Below are 22,963 nucleotides of genomic sequence, written 5' to 3'. Positions count from 1 at the left end.
ATTCAGTGTGCTTGGATTGTCAAAATTCAAGCTTACAAACTTCTGCTTTTCATTTTCTACTAAATAGAACAGTTATATGTAAAATTGAAGAGTTTGCAACCCCATAAACTGTAGCCTGCCAGGCTCCTCTATCTATGGGATTCTCCAGGCAAGAATAGTGGAACGGGAAGTCATTCCCTTCTCCAGGGGATCTTCTTGACTCAGGGATTGAACTCATGTCTCCTGCATTGTAGGCAAATTCCTTACCATCTGAGACAGGAAGCCCAACTGAAAGTAGGTATATGAAATCTCCACAACATCTTTTAATTTGTTGCCCACATAGTCACTAGAATTAGACAGTTGTTTCTTTGTTTTTCGTTTTTCTTATAAACAGAGCAAGCAATTTCATATAATTTGAATACTGGCTTCAACTACATGCTACATTAAACATTTTTAGATGTAAAAGGATTATACTTCAAATGCTTAGATTTTTTGCATGAATTTTATTGGCCACTTTCATATATTCTCACTGGGTTTCTAATGTGTTTAAAGAGATATCTTAGTTTTAATAATTTTTCAGCAAATGTGCTGGGAAAATTTGGAGACAAATATCTTAGAAAAATTATGTCTTTTCTACTGTGATCAAAGTTGTGAACATTATTTTCTTGTCATCTTATGATCAAGGAATATCTATTATGAATTCTTATAACTTCTTATAGCTGAATATGCCATTAAAAAACTCTGTTTTGCAGCTTCTCTAATTTCATGTGTACTTTGTATATTGGACATGACATTAGAATTCCATAAATATCATCACAATAAAGTAGTGATTTTGTCACTTGTGCTAGCTCTCTTAACTGGGAAGTAACAAAACAACGCACTCCTAGGGTAACAGCTCATTTTAGTAAATTTGTTCTTTGTATTATTTATAATTTTTAAATGATAAAAATTGCACTGAGTTGATGAATAGTTAATACAAATTTAATAGCACTGATAATCCATTGAGATATCTGAAACTTCTGTCTCCTTTATTTTTAAGATTTTATGCTTTTTCTTCTTTAACCAGAAACATCGTAGAGGAGTAATAAATTCATATATTTTACATAAAGATACACAGCAAATCTTCCTGTCTTATGCAGTTTTGATACATAGACATGTATACCTTTCATCTTTCCACATTTATACTTTCCCACAGGTTGATGTGGGCCAAAAACTAGGTTTTGTATGGATGAGCTTCTTCTTTCTTGATATATACCATGAAGGAAAATATTGGGAATAATTCTGTTTTCCATCCTCAAGGGCCAATGGGAATTCTAATATCAAGTAAGCATTTTAATTTTTAATCAGTAAGCAATTCTAGTATCAGAAGAATTTTCTAGACATTTATACTATGGATCCAAGTAGATGGTATATTAAACATTTTAAATTAAAAATTATTACATTTCTGATTATTGACTGAAATGTCATATCCTGAAAATACTGACATTGCTCTTAGGGAATCATATAACTCCAATGACAGTGATACTGTTGGCTATGCTAATCAGCCAAGAGGCTGGGCCACTCACTATGACTAATGATCTCCATGACTGAATAGTATGGACCAGTGTGTCCCAAGGAGACAGAGTCCTGCAAGCTCAGTGCCTCCCACATATCTCAGGATCAGTGTGCCTGGATCAGTGATGACCTCCAAAATGGATCTCATTGGAATCTGAGCCAGAAGAGTGGTGAAAGCACTTATGTGAACTGAGGTCTAGCACAAGAGACCATGCTAGGTAAAAATGTTGGGGTGGAGTTCAATTTGGTCAGCTAGTGCTACTATAGGGTCCATAGTAACTGAATAGTATCCTGATTCCATAAAGGAAGAGAATTGAATTTCACAGATGTCTATAAATATCTGACTTAAGAATGACACAGCAACTCCTTGAATATTTGCTGGCAGTATCCATACAGTCCTAGTAACCAGGTCCAGCACAGGAGTAGAGAGGCCAGTGGTAAATGGTTATGCCTACCCATGAGCCATTCACACGTTTTTCTTTGGTGCCCAAAACTTCAGAATGAGATTGATTAGGTATTCAAGGAAGAATATATGATTTTCACTTATTTATTTCTTAAAGTAAAAAAAAAATGTAGAAATTGTAGTTTCTATTTGTCAAAAAGTTTTCCAGAACATTTTAATTTCCTTGCTGAGCAAGTTACAAGAATTGGAAGAGAATTTTTTTTTCCCTGTCACCCAAAGAATTTTTTAGACATTGTGTTATAGATCCAAGTAGATGCTGTATTAAGCACTTTTAATTAAAAATTATTACGTTTCCAATCACTGATATTCTAGGTAGATTTCATTGCCTGATATTTATATTGTGTTAGTGGGTTTCATAACATTGAAAGGGAGATCCTAGTATTAATACCAGATGCCAAGGGAAGGCTTTGGGGGAACTTTGAGACTGAAAGTCTTACGACTTTCAGTGTTATCCTGATCCAAGTAGTGAGCATTATTTTTCTTCTTACATAGTCAAATGAAATCTATGGTTTATTCCTTATAATATATTATTAGTTTATAAACTTTCAATTATAATGGTTTTGTCAAATTCCCTAATTTCCCAATATATTCCATAGATTAGAGGTGAAATTAGAGTGGATGGAATTCCTACCAGTTATCCAAGTAACTGCTGACTTTACACTTGTATAAGCTCCCTTCTATGGAAGTTATCAGAACAATGCACTCCACAGGGGTAATGTTGCAATTTTTAATAAATGTATTTTCTAAATTTTTCTAGTGTGTGTTTTTAGCAAGCAAGATTATAGATGGTTTTTGGAGCCATGAAATTAAAAGACGCTTACTCCTTGGAAGAAAAGTTATGAGCAACCTAAATAGCGTATTCAAAAGCAGAGACATTACTTTGCCGACTAAGGTCCGTCTAGTCAAGGCTGTGGTTTTTCCTGTGGTCGTGTGTGGATGTGAGAGTTGGACTGTGAAGAAGGCTGAGCACCAAAGAATTGATGCTTTTGAACTGTGGTGTTGGAGAAGACTCTTGAGAGTCCCTTGGATGGCAAGGAGATCCAACCAGTCCATTCTGAAGATCAGTCCTGGGATTTCTTTGGAAGGAATGATGCTAAAGCTGAAACTCCAGTACTTTGGCCACCTGATGTGAAGAGTTGACTCATTGGAAAAGACTCTGATGCTGGGAGGGATTGGGGGCAGGAGCAGAAGGGGCCGACAGAGGATGAGATGGCTGGATGGCATCACTGACTCAATGGACGTGAGTCTGAGTGAACTCCGGGAGTTGGTGATGGACAGGGAGGCCTGGCGTGCTGCGATTGATGGGGTCACAAAGAGTCGGACACGACTGAGCGACTGAACTGAACTGAACTGAATCTAAACAATGTGAAGCTTTTAAGAGTTTGGATCATCTGAGGTTTCCGTGTACCTCTTCCCCCAGGATTTTAATGCTTCCTCCATTTTGAATAACATCAGAAGGTCCTACTAGAGAAATAGTACTTTTGTTTACTTCAGTTCATTTCAGTCATTCAGTCATGTCTGACTCTTTGCGACCCCATGGACTGCAGCATGCCAGGCTTCCCTGTCCATCACCAACTCCTGGAGCTTACTCAAACTCATGTCCATTGAGGCAGTAATGCAATCCAACCATCTCATCCTCTGTTGTCCCTGTCTCCTCCTGCCTTCAGTCTTTGCCAGCATCAGGGTCTTTTTCCGGTGAGTGAGTTCTTCCCATCATATGGCCAAAGGATTAGAGTTTCAGCTTCAGAATCAGTCCTTCCAATGAATATTCAGGACTGATCTCCTTTAGGATGGACTGGTTGGATCTCCTTGCAGTCCAAGGGACTCTCAAGAGTATTCTCCAACACCACAGTTCAAAAGCATCAATTCTTTGGTGGTCAGCTTTCCTTCTAGTCCAACTCTCATATCATAAGAAAGGAAGAAAGTGAAGTCACTCAATTGTATCCAACTCTTTGCGACCCCATGGACCATAGCCTACCAGGCTTCTCGTCAATGGGATTTTCCAGGCAAGAATACCAGAGTGAGTTGCCATTTCCTTCTCCAGGGTATCTTCCCAACCCAGGGATCTAACCTGGGTCTCCTGTATTGCAGGCAGATGCTTCACCCTCTGAGCCACCAGGGAAGCTATACATGACTATATCTATAGTCATATCTATAGACTGTGGGAAAAACCATAGCTTTGACTAGATGGACCTTTGTTGGCAAAGTAATGTCTCTGCTTTTTATGCTGTCTGGGTTGGTTGTAGCTTTTCTTCCAAGGAGCAAGCGTTTTTTTGTTTTGTTTTGTTTTGTTTTAAATTTCAGGGCTGCGGTCACCATCTGCAGTGATTTTGGAACCCAAGAAAATAAAGTCTGTCACTGTTTCCACCGTTTTCCCATCTATTTGCCATGAAGTTATGGACCAGACGCCTTGATCTTAGTTTTCTGAATGTTGAATTTTAAGCCAGCTTTTTCACTCTCCTCTTTCACTTTCATCAAGAGACTCTTTAGTTCTTCTTCACTTTCTGCTGTAAGAGTGGTGTCATCTGCATATCTGAGGTTATTGATATTTCTCCCAGCAATCTTGATTTCAGCATGTACTTCATCCAGCTTGGCATTTCCCATGATGTATTCTGCATGTAAGTTAAATAAGCAGGGTGACAGTATACAGACTTGATATACTTCTTTCCCAATTTGGAACCAGTCTGTTGTCCCATGTCTGGTTCTGATGTTGCTTCTTGACCTACATACAGATTTCTCAAGAGGTAGGTCAGGTGGTCGGGTATTCCTGTCTCTTTCAGAATTTTCCACAGTTTGTGATCCACACAGTCAAATACTTTGCCTTAGTCAATAAAACAGAAGTAGATGTTTTTCTGGAACTCTCTGCCCATTTGATGATCCAACAGATGTTGGCAATTTGATTTCTGGTTCCTCTGCCTTTTCTAAATCCAGCTTGAAGTTCACAGTTCACATACTGTTAAAGCCTGGCTTGGGGAATTTTGAGCATTACTTTGCTAGCATGTGAGATGAGTGCAACGGTGCAATAGTTTGAACATTCTTTGGCATTGCCTTTCTTAGGGATTGGAATGAAAACTGACCTTTTCCGGTCCTGTGGTTGCTGCTGAGTTTTCCAAATTTGCTGGCATATTGAGTGCAGCACTTTCACAACATCATCTTTTAGGATTACTCGAATTCCATCACCTGCATTAGCTTTGTTCCTAGTGATGCTTCCTAAGGCCTCCTTGACTGTATATTCCAGGATGTCTGGCTCTAGGTGGTTGATCACACGATTGTGGTTATATGGGTCACGAAGATCTTTTTTGTATAGTTCTTTTGTGTATTCTTGCCACCTCTTCTTGATATCTTCTTCTGTTAGGTCCATACCATTTCTGTCATTTATGGTGCTCATCTTTGCATGAAATGTTCCCTTGTATCTCTTGATTCTCTTGAAGCGATCTCTGGTCTTTCCTATTCTATTTCTTCCCTGTATTTCTTTGCATTGGTCACTGAAGAAGGCTTTCTTACCTCTCCTTGCTATTCTTTGGAACTCTTTGTTTACTTGGACATACTAAATGTCTTATGTTATGCATGGTTAACAAATGGACATGTATACTTCTCATCATTCCATGATTTTACTCTATGCCAGCAGATCGACATGGACTTAAGAACTCAGTTTCATATAAATGCTTTTATTCTTTTCCCTTGAGACTTGAGATGAAATAAAATATTGGGAATCATTCTGCCTCTCATCCTATGAGCTGGTAGGAATTACCATGCTGGTAAGTAGTCCTGAAACTACTAACATTACTCTCAGGGAGTGTAACCCTCCAATGACAATGAGACTCTGGCTATGCTAACCAGCCATCACTGGTACCCCATATAATCCAAACATTGTGATGGGTCACCATTGATGCTGGTTTCTATGATTGAATAGTGTGAGCCAGTGTGTCTCAGGGAGATAGATAGCTCTCAGTGTGTCCCTGAGAGCTCGATGTCTGCAACACATCCCAGGATCAAAGTCTCTTCCACAAATGTGCCTGGATTGATGATGACTTTAAAAATAGATCTCACTGGAATCTGAACAAAATGAGTGACAGTGAACTGAGGTCCAGCATAAGAGACCACTCTAGACAGAAGTGTTGGGATGGGACTCAGTTTGGTCAGCTAGTGGTAACTCCCAGAAAAGGACTATGGTATTAGAAAACCAAGATACTAGCATGTGTTAAAGGAAATGAGTTGAACAAAAACTATGAATAATCATTGTAAAATGAAAATTCTGAGTGCTTGGCAGGCAACACATAGTAAACAAACAGTGGAGAACCAGACATAAATGATAAAACATTGCAAGAAATGTTTGTGCTTATCCTCGGGCATTCACACAGTTTCCTTAGATGTTAAAGTCTTTTGTGAGGATCAGCATGTTTAGGTCTATTAGATAGCTAATTAGAAATAAATTACTAGCTTTTGCTTGTCATTTATCTCTTAAGTAAAAGAAATATGGGAAATAGAGTTTATTGCATTTGTGAGATTATCTTATGATATATTTTAATTTGCTTATTAACCCATTAATTCAAAGAGTGGGATAAGTTTTTTTTTCTTGTCATGTAGGGAGAAATCTTCTAGATATTTGATGATGGATTACATTAGATACTTCATTAAACATTTAAAACATGAAATGATTAAATACCCAATTGGAATTTTATGTGGACATCATCAGCTAATATTTATATTCCTTCAGTGGGTTTATAAGTAATACTCAAGAGGAATTAATGGTCAAATTTGAGACCAAGGTCTTAGAAAAATTGATTTTCTACACCACCCTTTTCCAAGGGACAAACATAATTTTTTTCTCATTATATAGATTATCAAGTGAATATCTGTTGTTAATTCTTTAAAATAATACTTTTATCAATTGACATTTAATTGGGAATATTTTGCTTCACAACTTCCTTTATTTCCTCTGTGCTTTGGAAAATGGAAGTGACTTTGGAATTGCATGAAATCAGTTCAGTTCAGTCACTTAGTTCAGTTCAGTTGCATGGAGTACTCACTACCATAAAAAAAGGGTGATTTTGTTACTTTTACCTGCTCCTTGTCTTAGGATGGAACAAAATAATGCACTCTAAAGGTAATAACCATTTTTAAACAAATTTTCTTTTTATGGCTTATTTTAATTATACTTGTTTAATCAAGTAGATAATTAGTTTTTTAAATGTCTATTAACCCAAATAATGTGAGTTATTAATTATCTGGTGAGGTGTCCAGTATTTTGTCTCCTTTATTTGTGAGATTTTTGTGCTTTCTCCCTTTGAATAATATCAGAAACATTCTAGTAAAGTAATATGAGTATATTTGATATGAAGCTACATGATAAGCCCTCTTGTCTTATGCTTGTTTGACAAATAGACATATATAATCTCATTTTTCCATATTTTTACTCTATATGGACCATTAGTTGAGTTTCATTTGAAAGAATGTGTCCCTTCTTGAGAAGTGACATGAAGGAAAGTATTGAAAATAATTTTACCATCTCATCCTCAAGAGCCGATGGGAATTGTAACATCAGTAAGCATTTTGTCTGGAAAGAACTGACATTCTTTTAAAACCCTGTAATACTCATGACAGTGAGATTCTAGCTGTGCTAGTCAGTCATGGGGCTGTCATTGACTGTGATGAATGGTCTCCATTATTGAATACTGTGGGTCAGTGTGTCTGAGGGTGTCAGAACCCTGAGTGCTCAGAGTCTGCCGTATATCTTAGGATCAAAGTCTCTTTCACTAATGTGCCTGGATTAATAATGACTTCCTCATTGCGATACAAACAAACTGAGTGAAAAAAATCACTTCTCAGCTGAGATCGCTCCCAGGGTCCATGCGAGACAAAAAATGTGGAGAGAGCTTGGTCTAATATAAGCACCAAGTAGGATGAAGTGCTTGAAAGGTCACCTGATAGTATATATTAAGGGAAATGAGCTGTACAGAGGTCTATAAGTATCTGGTGTAAGGAGAGATGGAAGCTCTTGGAGTGCTTGGCTAATACATCCATTCACTCAGAATTATTATACTCTGGGCATTTGATCGATTGTTCATGGTGGTGTTCAGTCGCTCAGTTGTTTCTGACTTTTTGTGATGCCATGGACTGCAGCACCATTTCCTGGAGCTTGCTCAAACTCATGTCCATTGAGTCAATGTTGCCATCCAACCATCTTGTCCTCTCTTGTCCCTTTCTCCTCCTACCTTCTATTTTCCCCAGCATCAAGGTCTTTACTAATGAGTTGGCTCATTAGATTTTTAGCTGTCACAAAAATGCATACAGTTGTTTTCCTTCTCACCCAAATACAAATTTTCTAGACATCTGAGTGATGGGGTCAGGTATATGCTACACTAAATACTTTAAATTGTGAGGTCATTGCATTTCCAAATCTTGAAATTTTATAGGCTAATATTCATATTCCTTCAGTCTGTTTCATATGTGTTTTAAGGGAGATCCCAGTTTTAATGAATGATTCTAAGGGTCCTTTGGAGAGACTTTGACCAGATCTTAGAACAAATGACTTTCTATACTCTCCTCTTGCATGGAACAAAGTGTATTTTTATTCTTGTCACACAGTGGCCAAAAAATGTGTGTAATTAAATCTCAGATCAATTAATATTCAGTTTGAAAGATTTTCTTTTTCAACTCCTCTAATTTCCTCTGTGGTTTGTAAGTTGGAAGTAATATTTCAATTGCATAGAATTTTTATCCCACCAAAGAAAAGCTGGTTTTATTACTTCTGCCAGCTCCTGATCTAAGAAGAAATTCAATAATGCACTCTCAACATAACATCTAATCTTTTATAAATTCCTGAGTAATTATTACTTTTTAAGTAATGAAAAATTTAATTGGTGTTGTACAGTCTATCAGTTTAAACAGTTTGAGTACTTAAAAATCTGGTGATTCTTTGAGGCTTCTTTTTGTAGTTTTCCAGAATTTTTTTATTTTTTCCACCTTCCTGCTGATGTTTCATATAGAAATTAAGTATGGAAACAATGGCAAGGCTATTCCTCGCCAGTCTGGCAGAGAGAAATTGTTTCTACTGAGGGATGTGCTTGCCCAAATATCACTGAATCCTCAGCAGTGTGGCCTGGTGAGCATCACTGTGACGATGGGATGGGAAGTATTTCATGGTGAGAGATCTCAGTGTCTAACTCTTCCTCTCTGCACACTCCCACCCTCTCAGTCACATTTCCATAACTGTTGTGCCTGTGTGAGTCTTGCCTGCTTTGCTGTGACTGTACCATCAGGTGTAGTGTAACTGTGCTTTCCCTGCAAATTGCCGTGTTCCTGAGCTCAAGCACTATAAGTGATTTTTAGATAATGTTCTTTATTTCCCTATCATGGCTTTTTTCAGGTTAGTCTTCCCCAGTCCATTGGATCACCTTTGAGGATAAAATAATTCTGAGGTTTAGTTTACAGAGTATATATATCCATTATATGTGCATTGTTGTGACTGAATTATTCACCAGGTCAACATTTTCCTGGAACTTTAAGTATGTTCAGACAGTCTTATTGCACATTTAATTTGGCTGAAAATGTTGGACAATATTTGCTCTTATGGAGACCAAAGCCTAACACAATTAATATTGATGGAATAATATTGGAAACATTCCAGCAGAGCAATGCTTATTTAATAGGCAGTTACATTATTGAGCCCTACTGTCTTGTGACTGACAGACCAATGGACTGGTTTACTTCTAATCTTTCCACAGTTTTATTCTATTCCCACAACGTAACAAGGATAGAGCTCAAGTTTATTCCTCCCCCTTGAGATACAACATGAAGGAAAGGCTCATCCTTAGGGGCCTGGATCACTGCTGTGGGGTCTAGTCTCCGAAACTGAGTAGGGTGGATAAGTGATAACCTTTGGACTTATACCTTCTGAGGCGAGCAATGCTGTATTTTAGAAACTCATATATGTATCAATTGCTATAAATAATTGATCTCATTTAATGACCCAGAGAGATGTTGTGGGGGTGGGGTGGGAGGGGGGTTCATGTTTGGGAACGCATGTACACCCGTGGTGGATTCATGTCAATGTATGGCAAAACCAATACAGAATTGTAAAGTAAAATTAAAAAAAAAAATCTGAACAAAATGAGTTAGATAATCACTTCTGAGAAACTGAGGTCTTATAATGTCACCCTAAGAAAAATATTTACAAGAAGATCAGTGATTTCATTTGTGTGGTACCAGGAAGAACTATGATATTGGAAAGTTTAGCTTCTTGCATGCATTAGAGGAACTGAACTGTACATTTTCTCATTTCAGTTCAGTTCAGTCACTCAGTCATGTCCAGCTCTTTGCGACCCTATGGACTGCAGCACGCCAGGCCTCCCTGTCCATCTCCAACTCCCAGAGTTTACTCAAACTCATGTCCATTAAGTCAGTGATGCCATCCAACTATCTGATCCTCTGTCGTCCCCGTTTCCTCCCACCTTCAACCTTTCCCGGCATCAGGGTTTTTTTCAATGGGTCAGTTCTTCGCATCAGGTGGCCAAAAATTGGGGTTTCAGCTTCAACATCAGTCCTTCCAATGAATATTCAGGACTGATTTCCTTTAGGATAGACTGGTTGGATCTCCTTGCAGTCCAAGGGACTCTCAAGAGTCTTCTCTAACAACACAGTTCAAAAGCATCAATTCTTTGGTGCTCAGCGCTCTTTATAGTCCAACTCTCACATCCATACATGACTATTGGAAAGACCATAACTGACTAGATGGACCTTTGTTGGCAAAGTTATGTCTCTGCTTTTAATTTGAGGGTGAAATTGCAACTCTTTGAGTGTTTAGCTGGTAGCATGAATACACTTGTAGTAAACAGAGCCTGTAGAAATTAGCATGTGAGCACTAAAAATTCTAAAGATGGTTGTACCTACACTTGAGCCATTCACATAGTTGTCTGAGCTGCTGAAGTCCTCTCATAAGGGCTATTTATAGATGGTCAAAATACGAACATAATGTTTATTTTTCTTCAGTAACTGAAACAAATATTGGTAATTGAAAAGTAGTTACTGTATGTAAGACCTTCACAATATATTTTAATTTGCTTGCCAACCATTCACTAGGATTGAATCATTGTTTCTTTGTTTCTTTTTTTCCCATCAACCAAGAGAGTTACACAGTGAGTACTGGCTTCAACTACATACTACATTAAACATTTTCACGTGTGAAATGATTCAATTTCCAGTTCTTGTTTTTAGTTTTTGTTGTTGTTGTTGTTTACATGGATTTCCTTAGCCATTTTTATATACCCCAAGTGGAATTTCTAATATGCTTAAAGATCTAAGAATACCAATGCCTTAGAAAAAATATTTCTAAACAAATATGTTCCAAAGAGTGAGCATTTATTGTTTTTGTCATGTTGACTGCCCAGTGAATATCTTTGATGTATTTCTTATAACAACTTGTTACTAGATATTCCATTAAGAACATTTTATCTCTCAACTCCCTGGTTGCCTTTGTGCTTTGTAGACTGGAATTGATGTTAGAGAGAAGGGATATTTTGCTGCTTGGAATTCCACTGCCACTCCAAAGAAGTGCTGTTTTCATCACTTGTACGAGCTCCTTTCTCTGGGAAAATTCACAGCAATGCTTTCTAGAGGTAATATCCAGTTGTAATAAATGTATATTGCTAGATTATTTTTACTATGTTTTTAAGCAATTTAGAATTTTATTGCTTTTATGAGGTGTCTGTTAAACCAAAGAGTGTGAAGCATTAATAATCTGGTGAGTCATATGAGGCACTTTTCCACCCCCAGTTTTTTCTCTATCAGTCTTTTGAATAATATCAGAAATATCTCAGAAAAGTGATTATATGTATTACATGCATATACATAGTGAACACTCCTGTCTTGTTTATGCTGACAAATGAACTCATCCTACTTCTCATCTAGATGCACATTTATTCTTTCCCACAGACTGACATGTTCCAAAAACTAGGTTTCGTGTGGATGAGCTTATTCCTTCCCCTTGAGATGAGACATAAAGAAAAGTGTTAGGAATAATTCTGCCTCCATCCTCAAAGGCCTGTGTGAATTCTCACAAAGGTAAGCATTTTGTTCTAAAGTATACTGATATTCTTTTAGGGACTTACAGTGACAGTGAGAATCTGTCTGTATTAGTCAAGCATGAAACTGGGTCACTGATTTTGCTTGCTGGTCTCCGTGACTTACTGGCATGCCTGTGTGTCCTGTGGTGGTGGGATCTTTAGTGTTTAGTGACTGTCACATATCTTAGGCTCATAGTTGCTTTTATAAACATGCCAGGGCCAAAGACGGTTTCAGTCATTGATCTGTTGATAGAATCATTTCTCTGAAACTCAGATATATAAAAGGTTAGGTAACAAAATTAGTGTTACTTGAAATAGATTGTGATAATTTAAGGTGCCTCTTACAAACCCTAGGGTCAATACTAAGCAAATAATTCCAACTTAAAAAAAAAACTACCAACTAATTAAAATAGTGGAATAAGAAGTGTCTATTTAATATAAAAAGGCAATTTAGAGTGAACAGAGAAACCAACAATATATAAGACATCTAGAAAATGAATAGGAAAATGTTAGACCCAAATCTAACCACATGATTATTATATTAAATTTAAAAGAAACTGGAAGATTTCATTTAAAAAGTTAAACAGGTGCACATTGCTTCTAAGAGAGATAATTCAGAACAAAAAACAAACTGCTTGAAAGTAAAAGGTTATTAATTATATCATGCAGAGAATACCCAAAGTAAATAATAAATTTTTGAGCAAAGGTCAATGATATAATGGTAAAGCCCAGCATAACTACAGGGAAAACCCATGAAACCAAAACCTAGATTTCTGCAGATTGATGAAATTGACAAGTCTTTAGTTAGACAGAGGGCTTCTGTAGTAGCTCAGCTGGTAAAGAATCCACCTGCAATGCAGGAGACCCCAGTTCGAATCCTGGTTTGGGAAGATCTGCTGAGAAGGAATAGGCTACCCACTCCAGTTTTCTTGGGCTTCCCTGGTGGTTCATTTGGTAAAGAATCTGCCTGGAATGTGAGAGACTTGAGTTCGATCCCTGGGTTAGGATGATCCCCTGGAGAAAGGAACCTCTACCCACTCTAGTATCTTGGCCTGGAGAATTCCACGGACTGTATAGTCCATGGGTTTGCAAAGAGTTGGACACAACTGAGCAACTTACACTTTCACTAGTTAGACAAGACATAAATCACTAAACTTAGAGAGGAAGCATCATTACTGATTCTGTAGATTCCATGAGGAATGCTATTGTTTTTCTCATTTTGTTTTCCTGAGGGCTGGTGGATATAGAGGAAAGCAGCAGTCTGGTTGCACTTTAAACTCAATAACATGCTACTGATATTTAGACTCACATCGCTATCAGTGAATCTCCCTCTGTAAGACCATTGACTAAGTTACTTCTCAGTTTTTTCTTTTTGTACGATTGATTCACAAAATGAGGTTTTAATTTTAATGGCATGATGCTTTTAAGTTCATTTTTGTGACACAAGCTCCTAGTAGGTTATCATAGAGTAGTTTCTCAACAAACTTTTATTGAGAATAGATATATGAGTAGACGATATAGAGTGATCTTATAAATAACCTGGCCATCTAAGCAGAACAAATAATAAAAACGATAGAAAAGAAACATAATTTTCAGTGGGATCCAGGTAATTCAGTCAGTTTTGGAAAAGCACCAGAGAGAAAGGCTCTGATACAAGGTGTTAATATTGAAATGTGTAGAGTTTTGAGCAGCTAGCTATAATTTCAGTGCTGTATAACAGAGCAGGAAGCAGCTTCCAAATGAAATCAGTATGGAAAAGGGGTGACTTCCCAACTTCAGCTGAATCGCCTTTTTCACTGGAAGTGGTGTTTCTCCCCCTCCACCCCTCAGAAGATGACTTCCTGGGAGCTCTTTTGGGCATGAACGATACCAGTAAACCCCTGAAGGAAGACTCTTCAGACAGATCCCTTTTGCCTCCCTCTTGTCTGAGGGCTGCCTCTGAAGGTAAGGGTTTTGTCAGAATAGTCCTTGCTTTCTAGGAGCAACCACATCTGGGTAGGAAGTTAGGTGTCAGTTTTCTGAAGATTTATGTCTTATGGCTACATTCTAATTAAAAGGCCAGATTGTGTAATGAGTTAAGAGATAACGCTTTTCTTACATACCTTCATAGTTTTTCTACATCTTGGTTAGTACTTTGCTTATCTAATAAACTAAACTTCTCGGGCTTCCCTGGGCGCTCAGATGGTAAAGAATCTGCTCGCAATGCAGGAGACTGGGTTCAATCCTTGGGTCAGGAAGATCCCCTGGAGAAGGGAATGGCAACCCACTCCACTATTCTTGCCTGGAGAATTCCACAGACAGAGGAGTCTGGTGAGCTACAGTCCATGGGGTCACAAAGAGTCAGACATGACTGAGCAGCTAACACACACACACACACACACATACACACTAAACTTCTTTGCTGGATCTCTTGTGTTAACAGAGAATTATTGTATTCATGAGATATAGTAATTCTCAGTAATCTTCAGACTGAAGGGTAGACAAGTAGTTTTGCCTGAAATAATTGATTCAATGAATGAATGACCTAGCACTTTAATGAGTCAAATTCAGAGGGAAAGAGACAGATAAAAGTCTGAAATAGTTGGAGAACTCCATTTTTTGGCCAAGCAAAGGAGAAAAAGTATCACCAGTGTTTGGCCTCCTTGATTTTAAGAAATGTTAGTCATTTTTCTGGCCATAGCAGGTACCCAGCTGCTGAAAATGTGGCTTTCTCTGTGTATTCTGGGTAGATTTGTTCCAGAACACGTAGAAGAGGAGTGTACAAGGACTTCATAGCCCTCGGACAGGCTCCTGAGAAAATGTGTGCCTCACTTTTGCCAATTTTCCCCACTATGTCCTTGCAGGTGATGACCACAGAGACAAGGTGGATTTGTTACTGTAGGTGCCATTACTTCTGCCACCAGCTTCTCCAATACAGTGACAGTCTTCTTTGTGCATGGAAACTCTTCTCTTTCCTGTGTTGCAGTGGATACCTCCTGCAGATAAGAAATGGTTAACTGAGAAATGCTCATGTTGGGATATCATCGATGAGACTTTAATTTGGGCATGGTGACTGTTTCCCTTGCTTCCACTTGACTCAATCCCAGGAGCCTCAGTAGAGGAAATTATATTGCACAAGAAACTCAAAGTGATGGAATTGCTCAGTACTCCCATAAATATACATTTATAATTTTCATTTGCCATGTAGTAATTAAAAAAATAAGATTATTAAATTTTTTTTCAAAAACTCAAAGCATATCTAAACATCTAATATATAAATTAAGTGCCCTTTTCTCTCCTATCTCCAAGTTTTCCTCTATTAAGGGAGTTGTGTGCCTTCTTTAAGCAGATAGATGCACACACACAGACGCAAGCTATTTTAGGGGGTTCTGGAAGTAGAGCTATATTGTACACATTATTCTGCAAATTTGCTTTCATTTAACAATTTTTTCAATGCCCTTTTTTCTGTTTCAGTAATACATATCTGTGTCATCTGTTGAATGACTGCATGATTGTTTTGTACATGAAATATAATTAAATGTTTCAAACATTTTTTATTCATAGATATTTATGTTAGTACCAAAAATTTCTGTGCAGTGAACCTCCCTATATATCAATAATTTGCATTTGTCTATTATATCATAATAAATTCCTTAGCAGTTAAAATACTGGGATTAAGTATATGCATATTTCAAATTTTGAAAATGATCACAAGATTTCCTTAAATACATGGTAACAACTTGATCCTCAAATGACCATGAATGAGATTGTGAACTTTCCCACAATCTCACAGATAATGAATTTTATGAATATTTGAAATCTTTGCCAGTGTGATAGCCCAAACTATTGTCTTAAATTGTATTTCTTTTGGTTTTGAGTTTGATCATTTTTTCATATGTTTATTAGCCATCTGTATTTTTTATTTTCTTTTTATGTCCAATTTTGGGGCTGCGGGGAGGTTTTAGTCCTTCACTGATTTCAAAGAGCTCATTTATTATTGGGGGAATAAGCTTTGGATTGTCACGCATTACAGATATTTTTTACACACTTTTAAGCTTCCTTTTTGTTATAAGAATGTATTTGATTGTTATATGTCCAGGTATAACCATGTTCGCTTCTATGGCTTCTGAGTTCATGTCATTTTGGAAAGATATTTATACTGATCCCATAGAACTCTTCACCTATGTTAACTTCTAATTCTTTTGTGTTTTTTTAATTCAAGTTCTTAAATCACAGAAATTTTTTTATTTGAAATCTTAAAGTTGCCAAGTTATTTGCCATTACCTGCGATTATTTGCCAATAATTGCCCATTTATCTGTAATGCCATCCTACACGTATGCTGTATTCTCATCTGTGACTGACTCCATTTTTGTTCTGTGGGTCTGTGTGTCTCTTCTTCTGCCTCCTGTCTCGTGTCTTCTCTTAGAAGAAATTACAGTTTAGACTGCAATTTCATCAACTTTTAATAAATTAATTTAGGGGAGAATTGGTTTTTAATAATAGTCTTCCTATTCAAGGACAAGGTATGTCTTTCTTTTTATTCAGTAATTTAAATTATTGTTAGTATTTTCACTTTGTGGCAGGAGTATCTTCTTTCAGTTTATTTTCTTACTTAATTTTTCTTTTCTTAATTTGAAAAGTTTTGTGTTGTTTTAAGGGTTAGTGGTCTCCTTCCTCTTTTTCATGGAGTTTCATTTTTTCTTTTTCAAATTACATACTAAATCCTTTGAAAATACTGATAGTTGTGATTTTCCTCTCCCAGATTATCTGGATTGTGGAAATATCACCCACCCTTGATCTAGTTAGATTTTGATGGACCCTTCTTGGTTTGACCAGCATGTTGTTTCTGGTCTATTACACAAAAAGACTCTCAGAGACAGCTATAAGCAAGCAAAGCTGAGTTTATTAAAACTACAGCAGAAAGGGAAAACAGCACTTTGACAAGGTTTAGTAGTATTTCAAAAGCAGGAAATTAAGGTCGTGAGGGATGGGATGATGGTTTAAGGTAGGATTTTCAAGGCAGAAAACTGTCTTGTTGTTTAGTCACTAAGTCATATCTAACTCTTTTGCAACCCCATGGCTCCTCTGTTCATGGGATTTCCCAGGCAAGAATCCTGGAGTGGGTTGCCATTTCCTTCTCCAGGGGCTCTTTCCGACCCAGGGATTGAATCCACATCTCCTGCATTGGCAGGCGCTTTTCTTTACCACCGAGTCACTAGGGAAGCAAGGAGCTGGTTAGGAGTGGGCAAGATTCATGCTGTGAGAGTTTAAACTTGGTGAAAGAGTAAGATGAAAACGTTGATTGAATTTAGATAATCACATTTTTGTCTGATGAATGAGCTATTTCGTTATGTGAATAATATGTTATCAATGATAGAAGAACTGTTTGGGTAGATGAACAAACTTGAGTGTATTTGTTGGTTTACAGTTCTGTCTTGTTTATAAGACCCTGCTAGGGGTGGTATCAAGTCTTATTAGTTCCAATAGGTAAGTTATTTTGATGTAAATGATCTCAGTCATCAAAATGCTAATTTTAAATTTCAGATTCTTATATATTATGTTAGGTAAAGTCTCTTACCTTTTATATATTTCTTAAGGAATTTTAATCAAAACCAAGTGGTGGATAACCAAATGCTTTTTGCATACACAATTATATTATTCTTTAAACTTTTGTCATTGTGAAATAATCCATTTTTAGTATTGAAATTTTTTATTCCTTTTATTGTTCATTCAACAAATTCCTTTTGGTTAAAAAAGTGTTGGTTTTTAAATTCACTATTGAATTATGAGTATCTTAGCTTGATTTGGAATTTTTTCAGGCATACTGCTAACTGAAATTGATCTGTAATTTTATTTTTCGTTCTATTTTTGTCATGTTTGTATATTGGATTTTCTGATTGTGCTTAAATATTTTAGGATTTTCTTTTTATTCTATGCTCTAGAATAGGTTGGAAAGCTTTAGCTTTCATCAGCAGTTAAGCAAACACACAATTTAAGTCATCTGAACTCTCCTTTGTGTTTTTGGTGGTTTTCACATTTTCTATGGTTATTGCTAATTTTTTGTTTTATACCTTACATTTAATTTGTTTCCTAGTAGAAAATCACAGTCAAGTAGATTTTCAAACACAGTAGAATGAAGTAATACAAAATGTTCATTAATTTCTCTCATTTCAACTAATATCCATTTTCATCCAGTTTTGGTTATTTCTGCTGTCTTTTTTTAATGTAATAAGTTTGATTCATGGATTTTTAGTATCATTCACTGTCCATTCCTGTGTTCCCCAGTCAGCTCTCTGGTATTTACTTATCAGTGTATCTTTTTAATGTTTTAATTTATTTATTTTTCCTACATTCCCTTGTGGGCTTTTTCCTAATGAATTCTTAAACATATGTAATTCATTGATTTTAAATTGTTCTTGGTAATGAAAGACTTCCTCTGTTCTGATTTTTATAAAAATTCATAATTAACACATTGTAAGCATACAGAGTATAAAGAAAAAAGAACTATGACCTTGCAAATACCAGTAATTCAGGTTCTACCACATTTTGCCATATTCACTTCATAATGCTTTTAGGGTATTTTTAAATAAGTTAGAGAATTCATAACACTGATTTCCTCCAGAAGCATTTTACATTTTTCATTTTCATTTTTAAAATCATAATATATGTTACAAAATTCAAAATTTACGAAGGGATTTTCAGTGAAAGGTAATTTACTTTTTCAGTTCTATCTTCCATAGCCACCCAATTTCCCTTTCCTGGAGACAGCTAGTGTTAATGGTTTCTTGTGTCTCCTTTCAAACATATGTATACACACATCACAGATACACATCCCAAAATGTGTGTGAGTATATACATAGATACACACACCCACACATACTTTTGTAATGTTCTGTACTTCCTTTTATTTCATATATTTATGTAATATATAAATATTTTTAATATTTCTAACATCTCATATCAGTAATGAGAACTTTCTTTTTAATATTTATACGTTTATGCAGGTAAAATTTATATAGTTAAATGCATGCATCTTAATTGTGTAATTCAATGAGTTTTCTTAAAAGTATATACCCATGTAACTGTTACCTTATTCAGGAGGTAGAATGTTTTTATTACTTGAGAACTTCCTCTACTGCTTCCTTCCTCCTAAGCCTAATTCTCATAGGAGACAATATTCTGATTTCTATCATCATAGATTAGTTTTACGTGTTCTTGCAATTAATTAAATTGAATCACACAGTATATGTCTGACTTCTTCCACTCATCATAATGATATTGAGATTTATACATATTATTCCCTGTACCAGTAAGTTTAAGTTTTTTCTATTTAATTGTAGACTAATATTCCATTGAATGGGACTATTACAGTTTATTATTCATTTTCCTGTTGATGGGCATGAGGGTTGTTTCCAGTTTTTAGCTATTTTGAATATGTTGGCAAATCTTTTATGCAATTACCTAAAAATGGAATGCTTGATTGTAAGATATAGTTTGCTTAATTTTATGAGAAACTGTCAAAGAGTTTTCCAAATAGGTGGAAACTTGGTCATACTCACCACCTGTGACATATTATATTTTCTACTATTCATCATCACCATCATTTGAAGTTGTCATTCTTGTACTCACTTGAGTAAGTATGAGATGTTATCTTATTTTGACTTAATTTTTACAGTTTGGTCACTTAAGAAGATAAATTTTTATAAGATTAGCTGCCAGTCATAAATCTGTGGCAAAGTTTCTGTTTAATTTTTCCTAAAATTTTATCTATTATTTTGAAATAATTTTTAAATTATTTCAGGACTTATAGGACATTTTCAAAAATAGTACAGAGAATACTTGTATATTCTTTACCCTGATTTTCTAATCTTATATAACCATTATTACAATATTAATACTTATAGCAATCTTTGAAATATGTAAATACTGTTAGTCTGAAGATCATAATTTTATTTTATTGTTTACCCCTAGGATGTTCATCACATTGTTTTTTTAATTAATCAACTTATTTTAATTGGAAGCTAATTACAATATTGTGGTGGTTTCTGCCATACATCAACATCAATCAGCCATGGGTGCACATGTGTCCCTCCATCCTGAATCGCCCTCCCACTTCCCTCCCCATCCCATCCCTCTGGGTTGTCCCAAAGCATTAGCTTTGGGTGCCCTGATCATTCATCGAACTTCCGATGGTAGTCTATTTTACATATGGTAATATACATCTTTCAATGTTGTTCTTTTAAATCATCCCACTCTTGCCTTCTCCCACATAGTCCAAAAGTCTGTTCTTTACATGTCTCTTTTGCTGCCTTGCATATAGGATTGTCATTACCATCTTTCTAAATTCCATATATAGGAATTAGTATATTGTATTAGTGTTTCTCTTTCTGACTTAACTTCAATCTGTATAATAGGCTCCAGTTTCATCCATCTCATTAGAACTGACTCAAATGTGTTCCTTTTCATAGCTGAGTAACATTCCATTGTGTATGTGTACCACAACTTCCTTATCCATTCATCTGTAGATAGGCATCTAGATTGCTTCCATGTCCTAGCTATTGTAAATAGTGCTGCAGTGAACATTGGGGTACATGTATCTCTTTCAATTCTGGTTTCCTTGGTGTGTATGCCCATCAATGAGATTGCTGGATCGTTTGGCAGTTCTATTTCCAGTTTTATAAGGAATCTCCACTCTGTTCTCCATAGCAGCTGTTCAGTTCAGTTCAGTCGCTCAGTCATGTCCAAATCTTTGTGACCGCTTGGACTACAGCACGCCAGGCTGCCCTGTCCCTCACCAACTCCTGGAGCTTGCTCAAACTCATGTCTGTCGAGTCAGTGATGCCATCCAACCATCTCATCCTCTGTCATCCCCTTCTCCTCCTGCCTTCAGTCTTCCCCAGCATCAGGGTCTTTTCCAGTGAGTCAGTTCCTCACATCAGGTGGCCCAAGTATTGGAGTTTCAACTTCAGCATCAGTCCTTCCAATAAATATTCAGGACCGATTTCCTTTAGGATGGACTGGTTAGATTTCCTTGCAGTCCAAGGGACTCTCAAGAGTCTTCTCTGACACCACAGTTCAAAAGCATCGATTCTTTGATGCTTAGCTTTCTTTATAGTCACATTCTCACTCCATACATGACTACTGGAAAAACCATAGCTTTGACTAGATGAACCTTTGTCTGCAAAGTAATACCTCTGCTTTTTAATATGCTGTCTAGGTTGGTCATAGCTTTTCTTCCAAGAAGCAAGTGTCTTTTAATTTCACAGCTGCAGTCACCATTCGCAGTGATGTGGAGCCCAAAAAATAAACTCTTGTCATTTTTCCCCATCTATTTTCCATGAAGTTAGAGGACCAGAGGCCATGATCTTGGTTTTCTGAATGTTGAGTTTTAAGCCTATATTTCACTCTCTTCTTTCACTTTTATCAAGAGACTCTTTAGTTCCTTTTCACTTTCTGCCATAAGGGTGGGGTTATTGATATTTCTCCTGGCAATCTTGATTCCAGCTTGTGCTTCATCCAGCCCAGCATTTCGTGTGATGTCCTCTGCATATAAGTTAAATCAGCAGGATGACAGTATACAGCCTTGATGTACTCCTTTCCCAATTTGAAACCAGTCCATTGTTCCATGTCTGGGTCTAACTGTTGCTTCTTGACCTGCATACAAGTTTCTCAGGAGACAGGTGAGGTGGTCTAGTATTCCCATCTCTAAGAATTTTCCAGTTTGTTGTGATCCACATCATCAGTGGTTTAGTCAATGAAGCAGAAGTAGATGTTTTTGTGGGACTCTGTTACTGTTCCTATGATTCAGCAGATGTTGGCAATTGAATTTCTGATTCCTCTGCCTTTTCTAAATCCAGCTTGTACATCTGGAACCTCTCAGGTCATGTCCTGTTGAGGTCTAGCTTGAAGGATTTTGATCATTACCTTGCTAGCATGTGAAATGACCACAGTTGTGGTTTTGTTTGAACATTCTTTGTGATTGGAATGAAAGTGACCTTTTCCAGTCCTGTGTCCACTGCTGAGTTTTCTAAATTCACTGCATATTGACTGCAGCACTTTAACAGCGTCATCTTTTAGGATTTTAATTGGCTCCACTGGAATTCCATCACTGGATAAAATGCTTAAAGCTTCTTTGTCGTTTTCTTTCAATCTCATGGATTTTGTGCAACTTTTGCTTTATAAAATCTGATTCTATGGTATATACCCTTAATGGAGTCAATTCAATTTTGTCTTCCTGTGGATTGCAGTCATCTTATTTTTCTATTGAAAGCTCTTTAAAATCTCTGGTATGTTATTTTGAAAAACATTTTGTCGCATTATATTTTTAAAGTTAATATCACTTTTTAGATGAGATATTATAATCTTATTCTCATTTATATGACAGACAGTGCTGTTTTTATTTGCATATGCCATTTTATAATCCTCTCTTGTTTTAAAGTGACTTGTGGTGTTTTATATGATTTTAATCTGTTTTTATGTAACTTGTATTTCCTCCCTTTTACTCATTTAGAAGATACATTGCATGTGTGTTTTGCTTAGTTTACATACATACCTGTAAATTATATGGTGAAGCAAACATATATTTCAATTTGATCAACTTAATAGAGGCTTTCTTTTTTGAAAGAAGAAAATATCACATATCTAGGGTGTGCCTTCTAATTATTATCTCCCAGCAATGGACAGGTATTTGGGATTCAGTGTCAGGTTGCCTATTTTAGGACAAGGGGAGTCTTGGTCACTGTACTCTTCTTTCCCTTCTAACCCAACTTTGAGAACCCAAGGAGCACCTAGTCCACCCTCCATCCCTGCCCCCGATCCTGAAGAGCCCTGCTCATACACTGCACTCCTTGCTCAGTGGTCACAACTGTCCACTAGGAAGCAGCATTGACTGCTTTCCTGTGAATGATCCCATTATTTACCTGC

The 22,963-nt window shown here is 36.5% G+C and overlaps 1 protein-coding gene and 1 pseudogene across 24 annotated transcripts in view; both read left to right on the top strand.

The window, feature by feature from the left end:
- The window catches only part of LOC120875281, a 137,389-nt gene extending 120,983 nt beyond the window's left edge, over nt 1–16,406 (top strand). For 22 of the 24 annotated variants that reach the window (XR_005723908.1, XR_005723916.1, XR_005723925.1 and 19 more), the window contains 4 exons: nt 11,484–11,613; nt 11,930–12,058; nt 13,891–14,004; nt 14,904–16,406. Coding sequence is in view for 2 of the 24 variants with exons in the window: in XM_040257059.1 (XP_040112993.1) it covers nt 11,484–11,613; nt 11,930–11,934 (135 nt within the window). In the remaining 22 variants the exon portion in view is untranslated. The remainder of the gene's footprint in view (nt 1–11,483; nt 11,614–11,929; nt 12,059–13,890; nt 14,005–14,903) is intronic. The other 2 variants (XR_005723926.1, XR_005723924.1) reach the window with 1 other exon arrangement.
- On the top strand, nt 6,015–6,085 carry LOC120875706 (annotated as a pseudogene).
- Nucleotides 16,407–22,963: the final 6,557 nt, after the last annotated feature.

The sequence above is a fragment of the Oryx dammah genome, unplaced genomic scaffold (assembly GCF_014754425.2).
Source record: "Oryx dammah isolate SB20612 unplaced genomic scaffold, SCBI_Odam_1.1 HiC_scaffold_16, whole genome shotgun sequence".
NCBI classification, from domain to species: domain Eukaryota; kingdom Metazoa; phylum Chordata; class Mammalia; order Artiodactyla; family Bovidae; genus Oryx; species Oryx dammah.
This window is presented reverse-complemented; position numbering and strand designations above follow the sequence as displayed.